The sequence below is a fragment of the Chroicocephalus ridibundus genome, chromosome 9 (genome assembly GCF_963924245.1).
Source record: "Chroicocephalus ridibundus chromosome 9, bChrRid1.1, whole genome shotgun sequence".
Classification (NCBI taxonomy): Eukaryota; Metazoa; Chordata; class Aves; order Charadriiformes; family Laridae; genus Chroicocephalus; species Chroicocephalus ridibundus.
This window is the reverse complement of record NC_086292.1, coordinates 4,121,854-4,149,305: the sequence shown is the minus strand read 5'-3', so window position 1 is coordinate 4,149,305 and position 27,452 is coordinate 4,121,854. Positions and strand designations below refer to the sequence as shown.

Here is a 27,452-nt window from a genome sequence, read left to right as displayed (position 1 = left end):
TGCAGGACGCACTGCTCCCACACCATGCACGAGACGGTGAGGCATTTGTGCCTGAGGTATCAGAGCCATTTCATTGCAAATACAGAGGGATCTCAGTTAGTATTTATTTCCAAAATAGTGGTTCCCATGCCCCGACCCTTGGTATAATCCTGTGTGCACAAGGCAGGCACTGGCAGTCCCAAGAAAGAAGCCCTACCAGAGAAACCCCGGACCTGCAGGAATAGCGCTCTCAGGTATTCCAGCATCTCCTCCCAGCCAGGCCATGGGCACGCTGGAGGGGCGGGAAGGGATGGGGTGGAAGAGCCAGAGGGAAGCTGCCCCCTGAGCTCTGCCCTGTGCTCCGGGAGCCGCAGGTGCCTGTGCCACGGCTCAGAGGAGTTCAGTCTCCAGCCTGCGTTGCACTTTTCCTTATATCACTTTCAGTGATGTTCGACATTTGTTCGTTCCGGCTGTAAAACCTCTCCTGGCTCTACACCAGATTTTTCCTCACCTCAGTGCCTCAGCCACAGCAGAGCTAACCGTTGGAGTATGTACAGCTCCAACACGTTGGCCTTCATGATTAACGCGCTCTTTATTTTGGGCGTGCTGCTTGGTAGGAGGGGTGGGAGTTCAGCTCCAGCTGTACAGCCCCCCGAGATTCCCCTTGCTGTCACACAGAGAGGTCGGTGGCCCATGCCCTGTTGTGCAGGGCCTGCCTTCAGAGGAGGGTGGCCATAGCAAAGTAAAATCCTGATCTCCTGGCCCAGGCCTGGGCATTTGGGATTCAGGAGGGCAGTGGGCAGGAGGATTTCCACGCATTGTGCTCACATTAGAGCAACGCCCTGAGCACCAGCTGAGATGACAGCCCTCCTGCGCATCCATAAACACCGTGAGCTCCCCTTTCCCGTGGGGCTCGCTATCCTCGCGGGTCAGGCTGACAAAAGGGAGGAGGACAAAGCCTCCGGTGACTTTTCCCGTGCCTGCAGGATCCCACACAGGCCAGCCTGAGGCAGCTCAGACAACCAGCTCCAGCACCTCTGTTGCTGAAGGGCTGACGGCACAGCTGAGTGGCATGAAGGAGTTGGTTCACTTTGGGACAGAGCTTGATGAAAACCCCAGAAATAGGAACACTTGAACCAGTTCCCGCAGCCAGGTTAGTGCCCAAGGGTGAGGATGGCTTCATGTATGGAGAAGGAGCCCCAGAGCTTGGATGCCTGCTGCTCTGCTTACAGCAGCATTTCATGTTGCAGAGCTCTGTTTATCTTTCACTCCCAGTAAGCTGACAGTCTCTTGTCTAACTTGCCCGAGAAACCCCTAACCGGGTGCCAACAGGGTTTGGGACACAAAGAAGTGATGTTCCCTGGAAGCCACCTTCCTCTTAGTTTTGGTGCCTGGTCAGAATTCTCTCCCGGTGACCCGGTGACGAACTTGTTGGGGGCTCTTTTCGGGGCAATCGGGGCCGAGTGCGAGCAGGCAGCGAGTGCCCAGGGGACACCCACCCTCCGCCTGCCCCGGGAGAGCTGGGCGACCCCCAGGGCAGCGTTGTTGGCGGACAGCGCCCCCCCCCCGCCCCCGCCTCCGCAGCCCTTCTCCGCTCAGGATCCGTCCCTTACGGGCACAAAGGCCAGACGCGCCGCCCGTCGGTAATCCCGCCGGGGCTGCCACCTCTGCCTTCTCCGGGGGACACGGGACGCGGTACCCCACACGCGGGGCTGTCGGGACCCGGGCTGCCGGGGGCGGCTGGGGACACCTGCGCCCCGCTCCCCAGTCCCCGGGGCAGGACCCGGTAGCGGCGGGGCGGGCGGAGCTGTCCTTCAGCACCACGGCACCTGCCGCCGCCGGTGCCCGGGGCGGGCGGCGAAGGGGCGGCGGGCGGCGAAGGGGCGGCGGGCGGGTTTCGGGGAGGGTTTCGCGGGGGGTGGGGGGGGAACCGCGCAGGCGCAGGGCGGCGCGGCTCCTCAAGGTGTTGGCGGCGCGGCCGAAGATGGCGACAGACTGAGGGCAATGGGGCCCGGCGGCGGCGGCGGCGGCGGGCGCGGCGGGGCCCGCCAGCTGTCGCATCCGACGGGGAAGCGGAAAGCCGAGTGAGCGGGGCCGGGGCATGCCCCCGAGCGGCGGGCGGCGCGCCGCGGCCGGGGCCGGTGCCGGGGCGGGGAGCGGGGCCGAGCCGGCATCGCGGCGGCCGGCCTGTAGGCGGGGGCGCGGGCATGGCGGCGGCGGCGGCGGCGGCGGCGCGGCGCGGCGGGCGCAGGTGACAGCGGCGGTAGCGCGGCGCGCCCCGCCGCCGCCGCCGCCGCCCCCCCGCGCCGCCCCCGCAGCATGATCCGCGGCGCCTGGATGTACCCCCGCGGGGGTGCCGCCGGCGGGGCGGTCTGCTGCGCGCCGCGCCGCAGCGACAAGCCGGTGGCCGACCCGGAGCGGGCGCAGAAATGGCGCCTCTCGCTGGCCTCGCTCCTTTTCTTCACCGTCCTCCTCTCCGACCATCTGTGGCTCTGCGCCGGGGCCAAGCTGCGGGCGCGGGAGCGGAGCGGCGCCGGGCGGCCGCGGAGCCGCGGGCCGCGGGCCTTGCTGGCGGCCGAGCCGGCGGGCGGCAGCTGCGAGGCCCTGCTCGGTAACCTCAGCCGGGCCCCCGGCCCCTGCCCCGCCGCCCGCGGCGACCTGGACTCGGCCTGCGCCCGGCTGCAGGCCCTGCAGCGGCCGCGGGGCTCCCCGGCCGGCGCGCCCCTCCGCTCGCCCCCCGCCGCCGCCGCCCCCTTCTTCGCCTCTCCCTCCTCCAAGAGGACCTTCCTGCAGGCTTACTTTAGGAACTTCAACCTCTCCTTTTGTGATACTTACACGATCTGGGACCTGCTGCGGGAGATGGCCGGCCCGGACGGCCTGGACTGCAGCGTGGACAACCTGATGGTGGACTTGGTGGCGGCGGCGGCCGGGGCGCTGGGCGGGGAGGCCTGTAGCAGCTGCGTCCAGGCGTACCAGCGGCTGGACCAACACGCTCAGGAAAAATACGAGGAGTTCGACCTCTTGCTGGAGAAGTACTTGCAATCGGAAGAGTACTCGGTCAGATCCTGCCTGACGGACTGCAAGGTAGGAGGGGGTGCTGCGGGGTGTCGTCCCCCCCGTGCCGCCGGGCGGGCAGCCTGGGGCGAGCGTGCGCGCACTTGCACATCTCTTCACACCCATCATGCCCATCCCGACACCCCGCTCCCCGTCAGCCTCACCCGCGCCCCTCTGCACGCACAGGCTGAGCTGGGGCAGGCGTGGGGCCCCTCACCGCCGCCTCTGGCCTGCTGCCGAGGGGTGCTGCGCAGGGCTGGGGCAGCCCAGGGCTCTGCCCGGCCGTCGTTAAGCTGAGGTGTGTAGACGAGCGGTGACCTGAGATGAACCACAGCGCCGGAGCCCCTTCCCCGCATGCAGCAGCTGTTTTCCAGCCCTTCCATCCCTTCTCCCCAGGGAGATGGCCAGGATGTGCCTCCCCCTTGGCGTTCCCCCCCGGTGTCACTGATCGTCCCCAGCCCCGGGGCACGGTCCATGTTCCACAAGTGAATAGGTTGTCTTCCCCAGCATCAGTCGGATCGAGCCTCAGCATGGTGACCATCTCCTCTCCAAGATGAGAACTGTGGTTGCATCTCTGTCCCGAGCCCGGCATGGTTCTGCTGGGCGCTCCCCTGCTTTCTCAGGAGCCCCAGCATCGTAGCTGCTCCAGCCTCCACCTGCTCCGAGCTGCCCGGCTCACCTGTGCGTGCTCCCTCCAGACATCGCCTCCGGGAAGCGTAACAGTCTCGATAATTAAACCTGTTTCCCTTTCTCAGAGCCGTGTCTTGGGGGAGAGGCAGCGGGGCATGTTACAGCATCGTCCCCAGAGGGATGGTGGCAGAGCATCCCCCGGTGACAGGACGCTGCTCTTCTGGGAGAGTTTTGAGGGACGCTTGGAGCTGCGGTGGCGGTGCGGGTGGCTCTCGGCGCAGACCTCATCCCCTGGGAAAGCGCGGGAGCAGCACTGGGGCGCAGCGCTGGGGACACCGAGGTGGTGTCTTTCATCAAGGGCACAACGGCGAGATCCTGGCCGCCGCTCTCAGGCCCACGTTTCTGCATCGCTTTTGTAAGGAGCCGGTTTTGGAAAGGAGCTAGTGCTGGCGTTCTGGGCCGGTGCCAGGCCAGGTAATTACAATCTGCTTGCCCAAATTCCCCCTGCGGTTTCAAAGGTACATAGTATTCAGCCTGCACCGAGTGCTTCGGTCCTCCTGTTCCGCTTCCACGGTGAATGAAGGGGTTTGGCGCTGCTCCCGCTCCCGGGGGCCCAGCAGAAGCGGGGTTCTTCCCGTGCTGTGTCCGGGAGCGCGTACAGGCACCCCCACTTCAGGCTTAGCGTCCGTCTCTGCCCAGTCCAACTGGCTTGTGCTCGCTGGTGTAGAGACCCAGAGAGAGAAGCAAAGAAAGATAAGAAAATAATCATTACCTTTGGGTCTTGGGCAAGGAGATGTTCCCATGGACTGTAAAGCATCTAGAAACAGGGCCGTGCTTAGATGAGTCTTCATTAAATGTCCCTGGTCTTAACATCCTTGATGAGAAAGCAGGAAACGAGCTTAGAAGATGCAGGGCTGAAGGCAGCAGCGGCCAGGCGCGGACCTCCTCGCTTGCCTCCGTGTCACGTTGGCGGTTGCATCCTTAGAGCGTCTGTGAGCCCCAGCTTTGCGATTTTGCAGGCGGCATTTGGGAAGCAACAGGAGGCTGGGAGCGGCAGGGCCAACCCGTAGGCGCCCGCCCGGGCCACCCGCGAGGAGGTTTCCAGTGGGCGTCCCCGAGTCCGTGTGCACCCACCCGAGCCCTCGCAGCTCCCGCTCGCTTCAGTCTCTCGTGAAAATCAGGCCGTTTATTTAAGGTGCTTCGGTATGTATTTAGGTGCCTTCCTTCAGACTTTCGCAGCGGCGAGTCTCCACCTCACCCTCTTCGTGGCTGTTCCCCATTTGTGAAACCAGGCTAACGCCAAACTCACCCGGTGTGGTGGCGGCGAGCGAGTTTTGGCCTGATTTCGAGTCCCCTGGACTTCAGCAGGGGCTGCAGTTACTCGTTTGTCGTGGTTGGCAGTGGGAAAAAATCTGGCTGGCGGGATTTTTTAAAGCAGCCTGAATTTGTAGGAATTTGTAATTCCCTTCCAGATGCTAAATAATACTGCATTTTCTGATGGGACTTGCGGCTGCATGCTGCTCATGTGAATACCTGCTTGTAAGCGACAGCAGCGGGCTACCGCTCGATGGTAACGGCATAGGAGAGCAAATGACAGCGAAGTAGGAGAGGAGCGGAGGAAAATACAATAGACAGCTCAGCCGGCTCCTGCAAAATCCCTGGAGCGGGACTCTGGCCACAGAGAGCCATGTAGCTGGGTAAACAGGATTTAAATAATATTCCTGGGGCTGGGTGAACATGCGGGGCAAGGGACCGCGCTCGCCGCGGGAGGTTAGCGCTGGGGGAGTTAGTGCTGCCTCCCGTTTCCATCCATCCTGTTCCATAATAGCGTCTGGAAAAACAAGGCAGGCAAACAAAGCAGCTCCGGCTCACCTGCACACAGCCTCCCTCTGCAGAGCCACGTACCCCCCCCCTCTCCCAGCCCCGTAATTTCGTCCCCAAGGAGCAGTGCGGCTCGCTAAACAGCACACACGGAGCTCTTTGGCAGCCGAATCGCCCCGGTGATTTTGGCTCTTTTATCGCATCTGCTTTAAAACGACAACAACAAAAGCCCCACCGGAGCAGCCGGTTCCTTAACAGCAGCAGGTTTGACCCGGAGTTAAAAACTTGGAAACGGCGGAGCGTTGCGGGTCGGTTTCAGGAGACACACGAGTCCCGTCGTTCCCTGTTGATAAAATACCCTGAGGGCTGCCCGCGGCTTCGGGGCACTGGGCTCGCCGGGGAAAGGTGGGTGCTGCAGGGGGGTGAGCAGCATCCTGAGTATTCAAACCCTGGATCCCTCCGTGCCCCCTGGGTATGCAGATCCGGGATCCCTCCGTGCCCGGAGCTCAGGGGAGCGCTTGGGGAAGGCTGGGCCAAAATCTCCCCGGGAGCTGCGGGAGATGGAAATGCCGTGAAATGGTGGGGTCTCTGTGTAATTCAGCTGCTTAGATTACTCATTGCTGTAATATTCTCCTAGGCCATTTTATTTTCTGCTCAGAAATAATTCCCAGGCAGATCCCACTTTCTGCGTACGTTGTTGTTATTCCCGTGCAGCGCACGTCAGCTTCTGAACCATACTCCGAAAATGTTTTACTTATTACTCCTAACACCAAAAATCCCTGTGGCTGAGAGACAGCGAAACGTGAAAATACGTTTCTCGGGTTTATTGTTTGTTTTCATTTGGCATTTGATGGGGTTTCGTGGGGGCTGGCTCTCGCAGCCCCTCGTGGGCAGGTCCCCCTGGTGCCCTGCAGGGGACTGAGGGGACAAAGCGGGTCCACATGGTCCATCCGTCCTCTGAAATACGTTTCGCCTCTTGCAGTGAAGAGGACCTGAGCACCAGCTGCTGGGGGCATGGTGCCGGTTAGTGGTGATGTACATAAAACACGTGGAAAATACTTGGTTTTTAATGCTTGTAAGAGAGGAAATTCATTAAATGAATCGGGAGCAGCTCCTGCCACCTCCATCTCCCCTCTTCCTGTGCAACTTGTACCTTTGTCACTGCGAGACGCGATGAACTTCATGCACTGAGCGGTTGTGGTGACGCCTTGGTAGCATCCTTCAAAAGGGCTGGAGGAGGTCCCGGCCCTGGGGACGCGGATGTTGCCCCTGAACGTCCCTCGGGAAACGCAGGGCAGCATCAGCCTTTGCGGCGCAGGAGCCGTCGGCTCAGGCTTTGCAGGACTTAGTGCAGGAAGAAATCCCCGTGCCTCCAAAGTGATGCCTGGTGGGATGCTTATGGCTGGTTCGTGCCTTTTTTCCCCTCTTTCTGAACAGGCAAAAAGCAGCGTTGCTCCAGCTCAGCCGCCGCCAGACGAGAGCTCGCTTCTGTAACGGCAGAGCGCTCTGTTTGTGCCGTCTCTCTCACCAACAGCCGCTACGGAGAGCCCTCCTCAAAGTGCACGTTCCCACTGGTGCTAGGGCAAATCAAGATCTATGGGACAAAGCCTGCTGAATTAAGGACTCATTAGGTTGCAAGAAATAAAGCTGCGGAGAGAGAAGGGCTGACAGGCTGGAGCTGCAGGGCCGGGGCTGGTAACAGAGCGCTGGTGGGAAGGCGAGGCTGGACAGGACCTGTACCATCTCCAATTTTATTAGATTAACAGGGTTTTTCTGCACGCGTGGGCCAGTGGCTGTTGAATCCCGCTGCCACCCTGGCCAGATCTGTTTCTTCGCCTCTGGTTTTCCCCATTACCTACCGGAGAGCCCGTCTCGGGGAGCCTGGCAGGGCAGGATTTCACTCCCGAGGCTTTCGCGGCGTGCCGGTGTTTCCCTGCTGTGGGTGCGCAGGCGATGCGGTGAGAGCTGGAGGCCGGTCCCTGCTGTAAAGTGCCACAGCATCGTGCCTGGGTTAAACACTGTCCGGACATCCTGTTTTCTTGCTCTGGTTTAGCCAGAAACAACATCAGCAATCTGCGTCTCTGCTCAGCATCCCTCCTTGCAGAGCATCTTCCTGGAAACCCGAGCACGATGGGGCCAGGAGCTTTGGGAGGGCAACGTCTCGGGGGCACCTTGGGGCCAGGGAGGAACCAAAGTAGCGTTTTACCTTCACAAAAGCAGCTGGAGCTGAGTTTGGGCTGAGCTTATCCGAAATGCTGCTCAACCTGGTGCACTGTGGCTCGGAGCCTGGATGGCTCCTTGCCTGGAGACCTCTGCGTGGAGGGGAGGTCGCTGGAGACCCACAGCAAAAGCGTTTTCACCAGAATCTTGTTGGGTTTTGTTGGGTTTTTTTTTTTTTAAAATGTGAAGTCCGGGGTGGGGTTCCCATCTTACAGTTCGCATTAATATTGAGGCTCGCAGCGAATCTGCCGATGGGTGACTGCAGAGCCGCCTCCCCATCGCCCTGGGCTGGGTGCCTGGTCCCCTCTTGCAGCGCTGGTGGCTTCGTGGGTGCTACGGCAGGAGCAGCGCCCGGGAGGGGAGAGGCTGTCCCCAGGCACCCGGGCGGCTCTGCTGTCTGCACCTGGAGCTTTTCCCCGGAAAGAAGCCTGGCCGGTGAGGTGGAGCTTTACTAGCATTTCATGAGGTGAAAAAAAATAAATGAATTGCAGAGTGAATTCCAGAGTAATTCCAGCGGATCAGCGCAGTACGTAATTTGGCAATTTTAAGAAGACCACGTGCAGGAGCTTAGCTGAGCACGCAGCTCCACCTTACACACCGGCTCCATGTGAGCAAAGGTAATTTTTTTTCAGCCCTGCTGAAACCACGCAAAGATGTGATTAAATTGTATGAAGGATTTGAACAAAAGGAATGTGTGGGTTTAGGTGTGCAGTTACTGCGAGCGCAGCCTCTGGCACGGCCTGATTCCTGCGCCTTGGGCCGGGTGCCACCTGGGTGCTTGAAAACAGAGATCAAAGATGGAAAAATAGAAGAACCGAAAACTGACTGATGAAAGGAGTTTGCTCTGTAATAAGAAAAAAAAGTGTCAAGGTGTCAGAGATGCTCCAGCAGTGCGTGGGACGCGTGGGAGTGCTGTGATCTGGGAGGGAAGGGGGATGCTGAGCTGGTGCTTGGATAGTCCAGAGCTTTGCCTGGGGTCGAGACATCTCCAGATGCCCGGAGGTGCGCGGTGGGCTGGCGGCCAGACCCACATGGTCGCTATGGGGCAAAGCAGCTTGGGGGGGGGCAGCAGGCGTGGGGTGCTGCCCCCCAGCACTTGGCTGGTGGTGTGTATGCTGGAGTGCAGCGTCCAGTTCTGGGCTCCCTGGTTCAAGAAGGACAGGGAACTGCTGGAGAGGGGACAGCAAAGGGCTACCAAGATGATGAGGGGACTGGAACATCTCGCTTATGAAGAAAGGCTGAGGGACTTGGGACTCTTCAGTCTGGAAAAAAGAATACTAAGGGGGTCTTATAAATACTTCAAGAGTGGGTGTCAGGAGGATGGGGCCAGGCTCTTTTCAGTGGTGCCCGGGGACAGGACAAGAGGTAACGGGCACAAACTTGACCATACGAAGTTCCACCTAAACACGAGGAGGAACTTCTTTCCTTTGAGGGTGGCAGAGCCCTGGCACAGGCTGCCCAGAGAGGTGGTGGAGTCTCCGTCCCTGGAGACATTCCAAACCCGCCTGGAGGCGTTTCTGTGCCACCTGCTCTGGGTGACCCTGCTCTGGCAGGGGGTTGGACTAGATGATCTCCAGAGGTCCCTTCCAACCCTACAATATTGTGATTCTGTGTGTGAATGGGAGGGGATTTACCACTGCTTTCAGCGGTGTTTGGCTGCCTGCTTTGGGCTGGTTGGGTGTCTGTTAGTCCTCGCCTGTTAATGTCTGTTGGCAGTGCTTAAGGGAAAAAAAAGTCTATAAAGGCAGCAGGTCTCCGTGCGGCAACAGGCAGGACGGCAAATGGTGCAGGAGAGAGCGCGAGGGAGGGTGAGAGATCTGTCTCCATCAAACTGTCACCAAGTAGCTACAAGTGACGCAGGTGCCAGCGCCTGTTCCTGCGCCCGTGTACTCCTGGCTGTGCCTGCAGCCGCCGGTGCTGGGTGCGATCCCGGGTTCCCCTCCCTGTGTGCCCGTCCCTGGGAGCACGATGCGCACGGGGACTTCAGCGGGGGGGTGGAACGAGCTCCTCGGAGAAGCAGGCTCAGCTCCGGTGGCAGAGGCGCAGTGCGATACTTCAGCAGCTAATGATGCCTTTTGGAAAGCGTCCGGTGTGCCATGGTCCCGTCGGGTGCAGGCAGCCTCTGGGAGTCGGTGAGCTCAGCAGCGCGTGTGACAGCGTCGGCAAAATGCGTGACCTGGTAAAATAACACAATCCCCCCCTGGTCCTGCCTTGCTGTACACATCCATCGCCACGGGCTGCCTGGGGTGGCCCAAATCGGGGATGGCTTGCGATGCTGCTTTTCATAACATGCAGCAATACGTGCTGTCCCCACGGACAAAGGGATCTGCTCGTGTGACGCCGACTGCCAGCCGTGCCAGCATCCTTGCGCTGCCGGGGAAGAGGAGGCAGCACCTTCCCCAAAGCCGGGCACTGAGAGGTGGAAGAGGATGCACACCGTGTCTGCGCGAACCGAGGACATCGCCGGACCTGCCCACGCGAAGGGCTTCAAGTGGTCCTTGTTTGAGGACAGGGATCTTTTCCATCGGGAAAGGAGCCTTTTGTGCACGGCAGGGATCGCGCACAGCCTGGCCTCTCCCCGTGGCAGAGACCCCTGACACCACCCCGGGAGCTCTGAGGGCCGCACGCAGCAGCCCCAGCCCCCCCGCACCCCAGGAGGCAGCGGGGTCTCCTCGAAACATCCCATGGCCCCAGGCCTGGCCCCACAGATGCCCCACGGGGCTTTTCCTCGGCTGCCCGGCTCCAGAGGCAGCCCAGAGGCAGGCAGGCAGCAGAGGCAGGAGCGCAGGATGTACCTGGCTGCCAGGGGCTATTCCCGCTGTCACCGGGATGCCATTAGGATGCGACTCATGCCCGGCTCCGCGCAGAGGAAGCTCGGGCTCCGCTGTCGTTTGAAGGGCAATGACTCAGGGACAGCAAATCTGTGAATGAGACACGGAGGCTGCTTGGGCGAGAAGTAGCCATCTGTCCACGCTGCCTGCAGCCCCAGCTCCCGCGGGCAGAGCCGGCAGCTGCCTGCCTCGGCCAGTTCGGCCTCACTCCTCTTCCCAGCTTGGATTTTCCTCTTGGCTTCTCCCTGGGGCCTCTCTCCCAGCCGTGCTCCTGGGGTGTCCGAGGGAGGAGCGGTGCTGGGTGCACGCAGCCAGCGTGGGCTCCCCCAAACTCCGCTGATGTGGCCATTGTGTTAAAAAAGGCAGCGTGACAGGGCATCACCTGGCAAGTCTTTTGGCTTTCCCAGAGCCCTGCCTGCATGAGCATCCCCCTGCTCTTGGTCCCAGATGGAGAAAGAAATGCTGCCTGCCCTGCTCATCCTCTCGGGAGTAAAAGATACAGGTATTTGGCATCTCGGCCGACATCTTATCTCTGCGCGGCAGCTTCTGCAGCGCTTCTGGTGGATGGAGGGTGCAGAGGGATGGGAGGGCTTGCAGCAGGAGGGCAAGGGGAGGTACCGCGGCAAGGAGAGCTGGAGAATGACCCCATAGCCAAGAAGTAAGCTGTAAAAGGAGGTACGTCCTCCCGCTTGAGGATACAAAGCAACTACCACCAGCCTGAGGTTGGATGGGAGCTCTGCTCTGGATGGTTTATTCCTCATGATGGGGTCTCCAGCATCTTCCCCAAAGCCCCTGCTTCTGGCTTGTGCTGATTTCCGTGGGGGGAAGGGAAAGCCTCCCCCATCCCACCCTGGATCACTCATGGGGGGGCCTCCACTTGGCTTCACTCGAATTTCCATTCTAGACCAGGGAAGCATCTCTGAGCTACTGTCTTCCCATGAGATGCTTCAGTTTCCAAGAACTGGCATTTTCTACACGGGGGAAAAAAGCCTTTAGCCAGAACATTTTCCGGCAGCCGTGTTACCAACTGCCACTGCGGCAGTTCGCCCGCTGCACAGACCTGCTTCTGCAAACCGGGGCAGGAGATGCCTGTGGAGGTAGGGAGAAGTCCTCACCCACCACCACCACCACCACCACCACCACCTCCTCCTCCTCCTCCTCCTCCTCCTCCTCCTCCGTGTGTTCCCTGTGCCTGGGGCACTCCCAGCTCCTTGAGCCCTGGCTGGGCAGGAGGTGCAGGCAGGGTCTGGCAGCCCAGGCTGAGCCCGAGGAAAGCAGGGTCAGGTGTTGGTGGTGATTATTTCACAAGTGGCAGCTGCTCTCCCTCCCCCTGCCACGTGTGAGCTGCTGCTAACGGGTCTGCAGCCCCCAGCGTGGGGAGAGGGGATATCTGGGTGTGCAGATGGTGGGTCAGTTCGCAGAGCTCTCCGAGGGTATGTTTGAGATGTTCCCTGCGGTCCCATCTCCATCCCAAAGGTCTCTGAGGTGTCCGGGCACTCCTGGCCCTCTGCAATTGCTTGGGTTGCTCGGCAGCAGCAGGCACAGGTAGGTGACAGGAGGGGTGTTGGTGGGGTGGAGAAGCCCCACGTGTTTTGGAGGGTCCCTGCACGGGCTGCCTAGTGCTGTCGGGGCAGGGTTTGCTTCTGGATGCGGTCTCCAAATCCTTATTTAATCCCTGGAGTTCTTCAGGGCATGGCCGCTAGCAGAAATGCCATCTGTAAAAATGCTGTTTGTCGTTCGTGTTTGGGAAAAAGTTGTAACCTGTCCAGCGTGCCCGGCATCCCTGTCAGCCTGGCCGTGCTTCCCGCGGGGCTGGCAGAGGTTGGGAATCTCTGTATCCAGGCAGGGTGTCTATCTGCCTCTTGAGGAGGGGTGCTTGTGCAGGCAGGGCATGTGCAACACCAATGTCCTGTGATTTTTGCTACCTGCTGCTTAGTTTCTAGGTGAATTCCAGGTGTGTGGTTTGGATCTGTAACACCCATAAGTTATTTGCATCTCTGCAGTGGCCCAGCTGTGCCCACAAAGCAAACCTGCTCGCTGTCGTACCTGGGGTTGGAAGCTCTTGGAGCCCATCGGACCGATGCTAAGCTGGTTGGGCCCGTGGAAATTATATCTGAAGAGGTGCTTGCGAAAATCGGGGCATTTGACTCAATGGCGTTTATGAACTTTGGCCGGTGTTCCCCTGTTCCCACTGCGGCGCGGCTGGCGAAACAGCGTCCGCAGAAGACTCTGCATACCTCCGCAAGAGCAGCATTTGTTTGCCATGGTGCGTTACTTGTTTGTGATCGTTCATCGCTCTCCTGTTAAAATGAGGTTTGTCAGGGAACAGCAGTAGCTGTCAGGACGGAGGACTGGCTCGTGGCATGGCCATGGGACAGCGCTGAGCCCAGGGCGTGGGGCAGCTCTCTGGATGCTCCTTGCTCGCGGAAATGCAGGGAAAGCGCCTCTGCTCCGCGAAGGGTAATTAACCTTCATACCGTGCTTTGGAAGTTCATGTCTGTGTGTCTTAGTGTTACCAAAGGCGCCGACCCCGTTGCTCACCCCCTTGTCTGGCGTCTCCCTGCCCGTGACTCGCTGCCTTCCCTCCCGCACCCCTTTGCTCTGTGGCTGACGGGGTGCTGGGCTCATAGCCCCATGGCTCCAGGTGCCGGCTCTTTTTAGGGTCCAGCAGGCAGCAGTGGCCAGGGGAGTCCCCAGGGCTTGCCTGCATCCTGGCCACTGGCCTGGGGGGCGGAAAGCAGCTACAGGTAGGGTGGCAGCTTTGCAGAGAGGAGAGCCCCAGCCTTGTCGTGGGCCAGCTCCAGGGGAGAGCAGCAGGGATGGGGCTTCCCCACAGGAGTACATCCCTTGAGGCTCGCTGCCTGAGGAGGAGCGATGCCGGCCGGGAGCAGTCTTCCTGTTGCTTCCCATGGAGATTGAGAGTTATCCTGGATCTTTCCCCACCTGCCCGGGTGCATTAAGGCCCCACCTGGAAGGGAGGGGGAGATTTCTGTGAGTGGTGTTTAGCTGGGGAGGAAAAAAAAAAAAAAGAGGTTCCAGCTCTCAGGTTTGAAATGAGCCGTGTCCAGTCCCGTTGTCTCCATCAGTAGAAGGTGCCAGGAGTGGTACAAGCTTCTAGGAAATGATCTTATTCTGCTTTTGCCTTTAGTTTTAAGGGACCTCTACTCACAAGTTAAATGTAACAGGCCCTTGCAGCCGCCCAAACAACCGCAGCATCAGTGTGGGAGACTGTGTACCTGCCTCTGACCACGAAAGGTGCCTGGGAACCGGGCTGCCGAGGTGGGATGCTCCTGTCTCCCTGCTGTTTGCTGCCTGGAGGAGCTGGGACAGGCCAGATCGTGCTGTTCACCCCCCAGTGACATGCACCAAGCATGGCACAAACCTGGCCAGGTTCCTCCCGCTGCGGGATGTGCGTTAGACCCTGTATGTACCAGGTTGTGCTCCTGCCCATACAACATGGGACCTTGCGGGATGCTGTGCACCATTCAAGCACTTGGAGTGAGAACGAGTGGCTGCTGGCAGTGTGCAGGATCGGGCCCTTCCAGGTGCAAAGGCAGCTCTGTCGTGACACCCCAGCGTGGCCCTGTCTGGGCTGGGCACTCGCACCCTCCTGAAAACGATGCTCCAGCCTCGCTGCTTCCTTGGAGGGTAGATGCACCCAATCTGCTGGAGAAACCTCTTCCTCGCCCCCATCAGCTGGTGGGTAATTTATGGCTCGTGGCACTGAAGTGTCTAGCCTTTATTTTTTTTATATCCTATCTAATGTAACAGGATGTTCTCATTATCCGTATGAATGTTTAATCTACTTTTGGATCCTGCTAAGCTCCTGGCTACAGCAGTATCTAATGGGAGTGAATTCCTCAAGTGATGCTAATAGATTGCAGGGACCTGACTTTCCCTCTGTCCCGACTCAATCGTGTTCATCTTCAGCTTCATAGCGGTTTTTTAATTACTTTTTAACTAATTGGGCTGATAGCAGACTAGGCTGCTAACTAACCCACTGGTTACCTGCAGCATCACCAGGGGACTAGCTGGTGAGTTGATGGGCACGTGTCTTTCCGGAGCGGTGCTGGCTGGTGTGACTACAGCAGAGAAATCACTGCTCCCGAGCAGCCCTTCTGCCTGCCTCGCTGAGGGGCTCTGAAACCCCCAGGAGTTATTTTTAGGATGCTGGTTAATGGTCCTCTGTATTCCCTCTTCCCAGCAGGCGCCTGTGGGAAAACAGCATTCGGGATGGGATGCTTCTCCCAGCCGCGTCCATGTTTTCTCCTTGTAGCTGAGCTGTGGTTCGGCTATAGCTGCCTAAAGAAGTGCCGCGCTGGAGCGAAATGCTGCTCTTTCTTGCCTTCTGCTGCTCTTCTTTCTGCTCTCCCCGTCTCTTGGCGTTAGTGTTTCCTTCGGCCCCTTCTACGAGGCAGCCAGGAGGGACCGTGTGCTGGGGGGGCTGTTAAGGAGCCGTTATTCGGTTACTCCTGCAGCCAGCATCTGCGGCAGTGGAGCTGCTCGAGCCTCCCGTGCCAAGGCAGTGTCCGGTCTGGTTTGGGCCAGGTGATGTTGGTCTGGTTTGGTGTTTGGCTGGGGCGGTGGTGCCTGTCCTGGTGTGCTGGAACCCTCGTGAACTGGCAGGATCGGGGTTCGGTGCCTGCGTGGCCTGGCCTCCCCCCAGCCCCAGGACACCTTCCCCCTTGGGCCCCGGCCACGCAGTGTCACAGGGGAGATGGAGAAGGACAAAGCCCTCCGGATGCTGAAGAGAAGCTGCCCGCTGTCTGGCCACCAGTGGTTTGTCCCAGTCTCCTGGCCGGCTCTCCTGGTGTCCATCCCCTTCCCACGCATACCTTCACGCTCCCATCCTGGCCTCGCCTTCCCGGCGAGCTGGTCTTCTCCTCTCTCAACCTCAGCCAAAAGCCTTCTTGAAAGGAGAAGCATAAAGCAAGCGGTCTAGATTTACTGTTGCCCCTCTCGCTCGGCGGGCTCAGCGTGGGAGCGCCGGTCCTTTCTGCCTTTACTGCGCTCTCGGGCTTGTGTGCATCAGACGCTTCTCAGGACAGAGACTGTCTACTGCTGGTGTTGTGCAGCCTGTAGCACAATGGGGCCCAGTCCTTCCTTCCAAGGCACTTCCAGAAGGAGCAGGCTCCATGTGCATTTTGTTTGGATTCAATACATTTGTTTTACAGCAGCGCCTGCAGGCAGCCCACCAAGACTGGGGCCACATTGTACTAGACACTGTCCAAGCGCGGGTAGTCCCTGCCAGAAGAAGTGACAGGGCGACACAGAGGGGACAGACCCAGGGTGCGGGGGGAGGACGTTGAACACGCCGCCGACATCACGTATGCTGGAGCGAGAGCTGGGGTCTGCGCCCTGGGAGCTGGTGGGCAGCAGCGAGCAGAGGGCTTCCACCCCATCCTCATCCTCCCTTGGAGGAAGGACGCGTTCGGCTCCAAGGTGGCGTTTTGATAGTTAAACGAAAATGTTATTTCGTGATAATTCTAACATTTTTGAGCAGTGATACGGTATCAAAAGCCTGCTGTGGTGGGCTGGGGTCTGCAGGAGCAGGGCTGGGTGGCTGCAGGCAGGCGGCTGGACCACGGCGGTCAGCCCTGTCCGGGTCCCGATGGTCGTGGGGCCACCGTGGCAGACCTGCACTGGGTAATGTGGGAGTCCTGGTGGGAGGGAAGGGGCGCCAGGCAGTGCTGGGCAGGGAGCGGGCAGCGCTGCCGGCCCCATGCCCGGGATCCTGCAGCTCTGCCCCTGCATCCCGCATCGCCGTGGCTGCGGCACCGGCTCCTGCGCTGGCTGCTGTGAGCCTGCGCCGCAGCGAGAAGCTGTACAGGGTGCTTTCCTGGAGGGTGCAAGGGGATAGAGGTGACCTGCGACGGGCAGGCACACGGGTACCGGCTGTGGGAAGCGAGGGGGCTTGACAGTGGTCACCGCCTTTTCCGTTCATCCAGCTGTGATGTTAATTAGCGTGATTATTTTTTTTTTTCTTGCTTGGTGTGTAACAGGTAGACGTAGCCACACAGCCACGCTGGGATGCCGAGTGCTGTGTCTCCTAAGCGCAGTCTCAGCCGCAGCGCCGCGGGTTGTCCGGTGTGCGAAGCGACGCTGCGAGCACCGCTATTCCAGGGGATGCTCCCCATTTCGGTAGAAACCGCAGCGACGGGCTCTTCCTCCTGGGTTTGTTCCAAGGCGCGAGTCGCATCTGCTGGGATGAGACCGAGCTTTTTCCCTGGCCTCTGCCCCAGCGTGGACACGTGGCAGCCCTTCAGCCGCAATGAGCGGATTAGCAAAGAAACGAGCCTCGAAATGTGGCTGGGAGCTGGCACTGGTAACCAGTGCCCAGGGCTGCCCCTGGCCCAGCGCTCCCAGGGGTGTTGAATGTGCGTGTGTTTCTGCCCAGGCAGCTTGAGACGCTTGTTCTCCTCTCCTTTCCCAGTTCCTGCTGTTCCCAAGGCACACATCGAGCTTCCCGATGTAGTGAACTTTAGTGGGCTAGGATTGCTGCCTGGGCTTTGGGTGTATAAAGTGCATCGAGGTGGTGCTTTAAAGCTGTGTCCTCTTAGTGTTGAACGATGAGCTCTTAGGAAGTCACGTGTGTCTCAGACTTGTTTTGAGTAGCTTGGAGGGGGGGTTATTTTGGGGGGCTTTTTTTTTTTCCCCCCCTTGTAAAAGAAGGGGCATTCAGGTAGTTTTTAGCATTTAAGTTTTAATTCCCAGTTCTTGGATTAAAGAAACCATGAGCTTCTTCACGAAGTCACTAAGGTGTTCTGAGTGCATAGCTCTGATTTATGTTGCTTTGGGGTAATTTGGGAGTGACTTCAGCGATGACGTCAAGGGACGTGCATGGGGAGGACGGGGGGGGGTTCCCCTGCCCAGGACCCTCCCTGAGGATGAACCTGGTCAGTGCCGGACCTGGCGCAGCCTCCCCTACACCCGTTGTGTCCCGGCACGCCGCGCGGTCGCAGCGCTAAGGTGATGAGCCGGGATGCAAACTGGTGTCGTGCACGGGATGGCTGGTGGAAAATTCCTGGGAAAACAAGCCCTGGAGAGGAGTGGGCTGCAGGGCAGCCATCCCTGGTGGGCAGCGGGTGGGATGCTGGTCCAACCGCACAGTGTTTCCAATGATGTTTGAGGAACACCGTCTCCGGCGAGCAGCCGGGGTTTGTAGCAGTGCCATTCCCAGAGCATGGCAGCCTGTGTGCGGCCATGCCCATTCCCGCCGAGCGCCTGTCCCCGTCCCACACCGTCCCTGCTGGCAGCCTTCATCGCGGTGGCCGGAGCTGCAGACGCTGACTCCCCTCCATGCCCTACGGTGCCGGGGTACAATGGGCAGTGTCGCCCCGGCCCTCGCCGCCCCCCCCGGTTGTGAAACGGAGGATCCGTGGCTCCAGCGCTGTCATCGCCAGGCCCAAGTCAACATTATATTAAAAAAAAAAAAAAAAAAAAGAAACAAACTAAAAACAATACAAAAAAACCATAATCGCACACAGTTGTTGGGATTTGGGGTTGGGTAGTTGGTTGTTTGGTTTTTTGTTTTTTCTTTTTTTGGTTTGGGTTTTGTTTTTTTTTCTTACCCCCTAAACCAGAGCATGTGAATGTTGCAAGGTGGAGATAACGCAGCTCCAGAACTATCAAAGAACTCACCAAAAAACCAGCTGTTACAGATATGATGTTAGAACAGCCTATAGCAAGGCTAATTTAAAAAAAAAAAAAAAAGCTGTTTAAAAAGCTCAACATTGTTAATGTCAGAATTGCAGGCGGCAGTAATTGAATACAATGGTAATTGGACATTGCAGCTTGTGTTTGTGACTCCTCCTGGCCGGCCGTGGATGTTAGCATTCCCTTAATCCTCTGCCATCCAAGGGGGCTCTTCTCTCCCCCCCTGTGCGTCCTGCTTCCAGCGCTGCATCCTGATGTGCCAGAGCTTGGAGAGATGCCCGAGCGGCTCATTAGCAGTACTCATTTCCCTGCGTCCAAGATTAATGAGGCGCAGCCACTCCAGATGCTCCTCTCAGGCCACGATGGAAATGTGAGTCCCAGGAACTGCTCTGGGAGGGGAGGGGGCAGCTCTCGGCCTGAATGGGGGGTCTGGAAGGGATTTCTCCTCTCGGCCCACCTGGAAGATGGGTGTCCTGATGAGCAAGATGTGAGTGAGCTCCCTGCGGGTGGGGGTGAACGGGGTGCTTTGGGGAGGAGGGTTTGGGGCAGGTTCCCTGACACTGATGGGGTCTGGTCCGAGGGAGCAGCGAGACTTGCAGGATGCTCACGTGCCCCCCCAGCCCTGCGCCATGGCAGACGGGTCATGAAATCATAGAATGTGTTGGGTTGAAGGGACCTTTAAAGGCCATCTAGTCCAACCCCCCTGCAGGGAGCAGGGACATCTTCAACTAGAGCAGGTTGCTCAGAGCCTCATCCAGCCTGGCCTTGAATGTCTCCAGGGATGGGGCCTCCACCCCCTCTCTGGGCAACCTGGGCCAGTGTCTCACCACCCTCAGTGTAAAGAACTTCTTCCTCATGTCTGATCTAAACCTGCCCTGCTCTAGTTTAAGGCCATTGCCCCTCGTCCTGTCACTACATGCCCTTGCAAACAGCCCCTCCCCAGCTTTCCTGTAGCCCCTTTAGGGACTGGAAGGGGCTCTAGGGTCTCCCTGGAGCCTTCTCTTCTCCAGGCTGAAGCCCCCCAACTCTCTCAGCCTGTCCTCACAGCAGAGGGGCTCCAGCCCTCTGAGCATCCTCGTGAGGTCTAGCGCTCATGGCCTTAGAGGTGGAGGAGGAGAGTCGTGAGGGCGGATCCCAGTGGATTCCAGCGTGAACCCCCAGCCTGAGCACGCTCCTGGGTCTCCTTCCAGCGCTGACCCCAGCGCTTCCTCGGATTATTCAGCAGAGCCCAATATTATTGCAATTAAATACAGCCCTGGGCAGCTTTGCCAAGCCATAAACTCGCGCTCGGTTTCTCAAAGCATCCAATTTGCTTGCGCCTGGTGTAACCACTTATTACTGCTGGTCGGCAGCTCCGCTCTCCTTGGGCGTCCCCTCGTTGGGAGCGGCGTGGATGGGGGGATCGACCGGTAGCACCCTGCTGGGGGGGTGCTGAGTGCTCGTGGGGCTGGGGGTCCCCCAGGCTTTCTGCTCAGACCCCCCCCCCCCAGTCATTTATGTGGGGGCAAATCCCCGCCTTGCTCAGGCGTGAGGTTAGCAGAGGGTGAGCACCAAGTCTTGCCTCGTCTGTGCAGAATGAGGTTATTTTGTAAGGGAAGGTTTCCCATTTTCCTCTCTGCCCTTGTTATCCTTCTCCGCCTCTGGTTTGCAAATTCTCCTTCCAGAGAAGCAGCTGCTGTCCCAGCCCCTGCCTCGAATTAAGGAGAAGGGTTTGTTGCAGCTGGACCAAGCCCCCTACATCATTAGCGGGGTTTTCCCCTGGGAAAAATTCCCAAGCATTGATTCTACCAGCAGCTCGTTGGGTTAATTACAGGTGGTGGTCCCGGTGGGCATCCAGACTATCCCAAGCACTGCATCCTCTGCAAAGACGTTGCATCCCAAGGATGGTGTTGCATCCCGAGGATGGTGCTCCATCCCCGTCCCTTCGTTCTCCTGAAGTTTAGCTGGGGTGGTTCAACAGGCAGTGCCGGTTTTTTTTACAAAATACCGGAATCAACTCGATCGGCTTTGGAAATGGCCAAATTACTTTAGAAAACGAGTATGTTATTTTGTGTAGAAGTACTAAGAACACAGAAAGACTCTGGGAAAGCCTTCAGATGGGGGATGCTCTACTGGGGCTGACAGGAGGCAGCGGGAACTCAATTTGGCACAGAAGTGCCTGCGAAAAGGCCGTCCCTCTGACTGCTGCTTTCAGATGTCGGTGGAAGTGTGAGCAGACAGGTAGCTTAATTAGGTAGCTATTGGAAATCCAGTTCAATTCCTTTCTTTTCAATGTCTTTTACGATGGGATCTTTCGGCGCACCCGTAAGATTCAGATGCAGATAGATAGATAGATAGCCTGTCCTCCTCCTCGCCTGTAAATTGGGTGTCTGAAGTTGGCCCCTTTCCTAGGCAGCAAAACTCTTTGTGCTTTCTTGGAGTCATCTAGCCAGTACTCTGAGCTAAAAATGCAGGAAGAGGGCACCGAAACAGAGCTTTTTTTGGAGTTCAGGTCACTTATATTTACTTGGCCAGGCTGGAGATCCGCCAAAAATACAAACAGAATGGAAGAAATGCTGATTGCAACCAAACTCACTTCCTGAAGAAACCGTAAAGGGCAAGGATGGAAAATGGTGAGCTTTCCCCATTGATTTAAGCAGAGAATAAATTTCTTCCTGTCCTAAATTGTCACACGTCCTTTATAATGGCAAGAGAATGCAGGTTGTGTGGTGTAAGCTCTGAGATATCGAAAGCTGTTGGAAAACCGAAGCCGTGAGGCTGCTGCTTGAGCATCCCAGGGAGTTTGGTCCTCGCCTGTAACACTGATCTGTGCAGACGCATGATGGGAGGACACTGGTGTCTCCTGGAGATCTGCCTGCAGAGATCAGCCTGATCCTGGTGGAGTGGGGCACCAGCGGGTCTTCATTGTCTTTATTTTTGAGCAGACTTGGGGAGGTTCCGTCATGCACAGCCATGGGAATGGCTGCTGCAACACCCGGAGGACCCGCAGCCTGGCAAGGTGAGGGCTGGCTGGGACCGGGGCAGCCGCACAGCTCCGACGCTTCCTTCTGGGCAGGTGGGTGCCCTGGTGGGGGAAAGGGAAAAGGGAAGGCACCCCAGAAATCCTGGTGACTGGTTGCAGTTTCTGGGTGACAGCACCTCCTCTGTCCTCTCTGGTGGCTGAGGTATCACAGAATGGTTCGGGTTGGAAGGGACCTTAAAGACCATCCAGTGCCACCCCCTGCCCTGGGCAGGGACACCTCCCACCAGCCCAGGTTGCTCCAAGCCCCGTCCAACCTGACCTTGAACCCCTCCAGGGATGGGGCAGCCACAGCTTCTCTGGGCAACCTGGGCCAGGGGCTCACCCCCCTCACAGCAAAGGATTTCTTCCCAATATCTCATCTAAATCTCCCCTCTTCCAGTTTGAAACTGTTACCCCTCGTCCTATCATTACACTTCCTGATCCACAGTCCCTCCCCACCTTTCCTGTAGCCCCCTTTAGGTTCTGGCAGGGGCTCTAAGGTCTCCCCGGAGCCTTCTCTTCTCCAGGCTGAGCCCCCCCAGCTCTCTCAGCCTGTCCTCACAGCAGAGGGGCTCCGGCCCTCCCAGCATCTCCGGGGCCTCCTCTGGCCCTGTTGCAACACCTCCATGTCCTTCCTGTGCTGAGGGTCCCAGTGCTGGACACAGCACTGCAGGTGGGGTCTCACGAGAGCGGAGCAGAGGGGCAGAATCCCCTCCCTCACCCTGCTGGCCACGCTGCTTGTGATGCAGCCCAGGATACAGTTGGCTTTCTGGGCTGCGAGTACACGTTGCTGGGTCACGTTGAGCATCTCATCCACCAACACCCCCAAGCCCTTCTCCTCAGGGCTGCTTTCAATCCATTCTCAGCCCAGCCTGCATTTGTGCCTGGGATTGCCCCAACCCACATGCAGGACCTTGCTCTTGGCCTTGTTGAACTTCATGAAGTTCATACGGTCCCACCTCTCAAGCCTGTCCAGGTCTCTCTGGATGGCATCCCTTCCCTCTAGCGTGTCGACCATATCACCAATTCTTTCACTCAGTATTTTCATTAAATTCATGGGAGTGTCCTTGTCTGAAAACCCAACCCTCTGCTAAACTTCCCTGACAGGAGTCAACAGAAACATTTTAGGGGGAAAATGTGCAAATCCATGCAGAGTCTGCTTGGGCAAGGTGTGTTTCCGCAGGATGAGCCCAGGCTCCTTCCTACCAAGCTCTCGGGAGTCTCCTGTGTCGGCTGCCCCTTCTGCCTACAGGGCTGAACCGTGGGTTGCTGCAGCCCAAAGCCGGAGCTGGGACAGCACAGGTGACAGCCGCAGTCCCCTGCCAGGGCACCCGGTGTAGCATCCCTCCTCACCGGGCTGCACGTGTCCCCAGGTGGGAGCTGTGGAAGCGACTGGAGCTTGGGAAGCAGCGCGTGGGAGAGTTGGAGATGATTAAAGGTCTGGGAGGGAGACTCGCAGGAAATGTGAGAGAGTAAATCAGTCGAGCTCGCCTAAGTTATGACTAAATGGGGAGCGTGATACATCTGCAAATATTAGAAATGTGTAAACACAGAGGAGGGAGAGGGATGGTTTGTGGAATGATTGAAGGGAATGAACTTTTGGATGGAAAAATGTAGGTCAAGTATGAAGGAAAACTTGTAGGCAGCGAGATGAGTGCTTTCAGCGGTAAAACAACCTCCTTGGGAAACGCGAGAAAGTCCCATTGATGGAGATGTCTAATGCTAAGCCTGGAGGGCCTGGAGCACAGGCTGAGTGGGAGGGATGGACTCGGTGTGCCCCATCTGGTCCTTCCACCCGTACCCTCGGGGCCGGGCACACCAGCGGTACCCGTCTGGGGCCATGCAGGAGGTCCCCCAGGGCTGCCGGGTGGGAGGACGGGTGACCTTGTCCTTAGGGAGCAGTTGCCCTGCAGACATCGCTTGTGAAGGTCCACGTGCAGTGCTGCTGTGTCCCCTTGGCACCGCCGAGCAGTTGAGCTCCCAGGGAAGCATGGAGTGGCAGCCTGGCATCGCTGCTCACCCCGGGGAGGGCAGCACCCACCGCTGGCCCTGGGCGGCGTGCTGGCTGTGGATCACCTCGCAGATTTGATCCCTTTCCCAATCATAGAACTGTTTAGGTTGGAAAAGACCTTTAAGATCATGGAGTCCAACCATTAACCCAACACTGCCAAGTCCACCACTGAACCATGTCCCTCAGCACCACATCTACACATCCTTAGGTACATCTAGGGATGGGGGACTTCACCGCTTCCCCAGGCAGCCTGTTCCAATGCTTGACAACCCTTTTGGTGAAAAAATTTTTCCTAATATCCAATCTAAACCTCCCCTGATGCAACTTGAAGCTGTTTCCTCTTGTCCTATCGCCTGTTCCTGGGGAGAAGAGACCAACCCCCCCTCACCTTGCTGCAACCTCCTTTCAGGGCGTTGTGGAGAGCGATATTTTGTGGATGGACGCTGGGGTCTGCTGTTGCGTGCGCTGTCACTTCGCATTTGCGGCATTTACCCAGAGAAACTGTGGCTGCCCCATCCCTGGAGGGGTTCAAGGCCAGGTTGGACGGGGCTTGGAGCAACCTGGGTTGGTGGGAGGTGTCCCTGCCCAGGGCAGGGGGTGGCACTGGGTGGCCTTTAAGGTCCCTTCCAACCCGAACCATTCTGTGATTCTAATTTTTGTGCGCAAATGTGACACTGCGAGCTGTGTATAAACTGTGCGCTTCACCTACGGAATATTTATTGTTCGTTACCACGGAGCGCTGAAAAGCGCGTGCAAGAGAGAGACTTAAGCGTCAGGACGCTGTGGGTGCTGTGTGACCGGCAGGCCTGTCGCGTAGAAGCAGCCCGAATGATGAATCGCAAAAAGCGAGTGGCGAGTTATCTTTTCCTGGTATGTATCTTAATTCTGGTTTAAAAATTGGCGGGCTGTTTGTGGTGCAGCTAATGCGTCCGGTTTTTAATCCTGAAAGCTTTATGGCTGGGGGGAGAATTCAGCCCACCCAACTTCAGCCGTTTAAAATTCAGGCATTAAAAACTCGAGCTGGCAGAAAATCCCCTACGGTCACCAGGGAAAGAGGGCAGCACCTCCAGCCCCCTCGCTGCTGGGTGCTCTGGTGCTTCAGAGGGATGTGCTGTCCTCGGGATGCTCTCTATTGCCTAGAAAAGCACCCCAAATAACTAACTCCGATAATTACTAATAATTAAAATTATAACTAATTGTTAGAGGGTTGAAATTAAGGAAACTCACCCCGCCTCAAATGCCTTAAATCTCCCAATAGACCTAAAAACTCTTCAGAAAACATGTTTTATAACGATTTCCTCGGTAGTGCTTGCTGGGGGCGGGTCTGTGTGCCTACCCGCTGCCTGCCTGGCCCGGTGGGATGCCCGTGTCCTCTAACGGGGAAAAGGGGATGGCATCGCCTTCGGCCCGGCGAACCGGAGCCCCTGCCTGCGGGATGCCCCTGCCCCGGCAGCTGCCTGCTCTCTGGGGGCTGCGTGTCTTGGTCACTGTCCTCGGTTTGTCCCTTCCAGAGGCGTCCCCGCGTTTTGGGCTGTCACATAGCGCGTCTTTGCAGGTGCAAGCTTTTCGAGGCAGGGACCTCTATGGTTTGCTCCAGATTACGCGTGCATCTGTAGTTGCGCGTAAATAACAGCGTTGTGCCGAGTCCTCCGACCGAAGTAAGGATGTATCCCATCTGTCTCAGTCCTGGACAGTCAGTGGATGGTTTGAAGCCCCTTTTTATACCTTCTGGTTCTCTGACCCATCTATCATAAGGTGTCGGTGTCCACCGACGTGTCTAACCCTCCTTTATGTCCTGTTGATGTCCATTGGAGAGCAATGATAGATGCTTTCCCAAAGGAGAAAAGTCCGTGGCGCTTGTGAAGTGTCACGATCCCCGCCACCGAGGGGTCCTTCTGCATCCTCCTCACTGTCCCACCGTCCCCTTGCTCCCGACATGCACCCTGAGGGAGCGGAGGCCGGTGGGGAGGACACGTGTCGCAGCTGTGGCATCTCTGGAGCAGGGGCTGTGTTCGCCCTGCCCATCTCCCATCCTCCTCCTCGGCCCCAAGGGAATCATCTCGGGCAGATGCCGAACCAGACCTCGAAGCTCTCCCTCCCACTTGTGTCCTCACAGTCTGATTGCAGAGTCAGTCCCTTCTCTGGAGCTGTTCCACTTTGTCTAAATAATTAACATCCAATGGGCCAGGGAGAAAAAGCAGGACCGCAGCTGAATTTCCCACATCCCAGCTGAAAGCCTTGACCACAGGGCTATTGACTGCTCTGAAAGGCTTGCTCCATATATTCTGTCCTGGTCCTGATTAAACTTTTTTTTTTTTTTTTTTTGTGATGAAAGTTTCACCAAAACGAACACGCTTCCATGAAAATTCTGGTTTTCATGATTTGGCATTTTCCAGGGAAAAAAAAAAAAAACAAAAAAAAACCAACAAAAACAAAACCAGCACAAAAACCCCAAAATAACTTGCCAAGAATTTCCCAACCAGCTTTAATCCTGAGACACTACCATGGTCCAAACAAACGGATGATAAGGATCTATGGAAAACATGGGGAAACAAAGAAGTGATGTTTTTAAAGCCTCCAGAAAATAAAAATGCAGCTGGAAGGAGGAGCACGGGGTTTTCTCCAAGCACGCCGAGGAGGGAAATTCAGTCCCTTTGAATCACGGGGAGTCCTTTCTAGTTGGTTTCAAAGGAAATTGGATGTGGTCGTTAACATGACCTTAACTCTGTCACTAGATATATTCATAGATGAGCTGGAAGTGCCGCAGAGGGTGCTGCTCTTCCCAGCGGTGTCGTGGGTTTCTTGCAGCCTGAGGAATGACTGCTGCCCATGAGAAACAAGAGACCTCCCTCCCTTTTACAGCGAGCAAAGGCAAACAGTTTCCACCCGTGCCTGATGCTCGGGAGATAAAGGGGGATGTGCGAGATAATGGTCTTAACCGAAGCCATCTGGGCTCTGCCTGGCCAGCTGCGATGGGCACGGACGCACGGAAGGTGGAAGGGAAGAGCTGGATTTTGCTGAGGAAGGTGCATCTTTCAGCTGCAGATGAAAACCGCTTTCTTAGAATCATAGAATTGTTAGGCTTGGAAGGGACCTTAAAGATCATCTAGTTCCAATCCCCCTGCCCTGGGCAGGGACACCTCCCACTAGATCAGGTTGTTCCAAGCCCCATCCAGCCTGGCCTTGAACACCTCCAGGGACGGGGATTCCACCCCGGCTCTGGGCAACCTGTTCCAGTGTCTCACCACCCTCATGGTGAAGAACTTCTTCCTCACGTCCAGTCTGAACCGACCCATCTCTAGTTTTAATCCATTCCCTCTAGTCCTACCATTACCTGACATCCTAAAAAGTCCCTCCCCAGCTTTCTTGTAGCCCCCTTAAGATACCAGTAGGCCACTATAAGGTCTCCTCGGAGCCTTCTTTTCTCCAGACTGAACAACCCCAACTCTCTCAGTCTGTCCTCATAGGAGAGATTCTTTCCTCTGCTCATGTGGCAGTGGACCTGAGGGAGGGGGACCGGGGACCAGGCAGGCTGGAGAGGCCAGGGGTTGTGGCACAGCCTGCCCGGTCCCTGTCACAGGTGAGCCCCCAGGGTTGGTTTTGCTCCTGGAAGGGTTGCCAAGCACAGCTCTAACCAGTGGAAAGGTGACGGGAGCACGCAGGGGCGTCTATACCACTGTTCAGTACGTTCCAGTGTCAAAATATACCTGTAAAATGAACGTGTTCCCCCGCTTTGAGCCAAAAGAAACGGCACAGGAAAAAGTGCCAGATTTCTATGAAATGGGAATCTTCCTCAGAACCAGGTGGATGTGTGGGGAAGGTGCAGAAGGTGTTATTTGGTGGCAGAGACGGACAAGCCTGAGGCTGCAGAGGCCGCCCGTGCCACATCCCAGTGGTGCCCATCTGCTTCTGGCCAGCAGCTTTTCCAGCCTTTGGGAATTTCCAGTGAAGATCAGCCCACGGTCTGTTTTGCTGTCCCGTGTTCAGGGCTGATGGGGACCAAAGTGCTTCAGAGGAGGAGTAAATCCCTACCCTGCTCTGGGGGGATGGTGGTGGCGGGGTGTCTCCAGGAGGAGGAAGATGCTCTGGGATAGGCTATAAGCGGTGCTCGAATTTTTTGCATGATGGCCCAAGCTCTCGGGCCACCGATCTTGGCAGAGTCACCGCAGTCTGTCGCAGCGCCTGTCTGCGGGGGACGTTAGTCCATGTGGTTAATTCATTTTATTTTGGGGGCGGATTTAGTTAGTTA

General features: G+C 57.6%; 1 protein-coding gene across 1 annotated transcript in view; it reads left to right on the top strand.

The window, feature by feature from the left end:
- The first annotated feature begins 2,225 nt into the window (after nucleotides 1-2,225).
- NALF2 (NALCN channel auxiliary factor 2) overlaps nucleotides 2,226-27,452 on the top strand; it is a 34,062-nt gene continuing 8,835 nt past the window's right edge. The window contains exon 1 of the mRNA XM_063346353.1: nucleotides 2,226-3,063. Within this exon, the coding sequence (XP_063202423.1) occupies nucleotides 2,299-3,063 (765 nt within the window). The 5' untranslated portion in view covers nucleotides 2,226-2,298. The remainder of the gene's footprint in view (nucleotides 3,064-27,452) is intronic.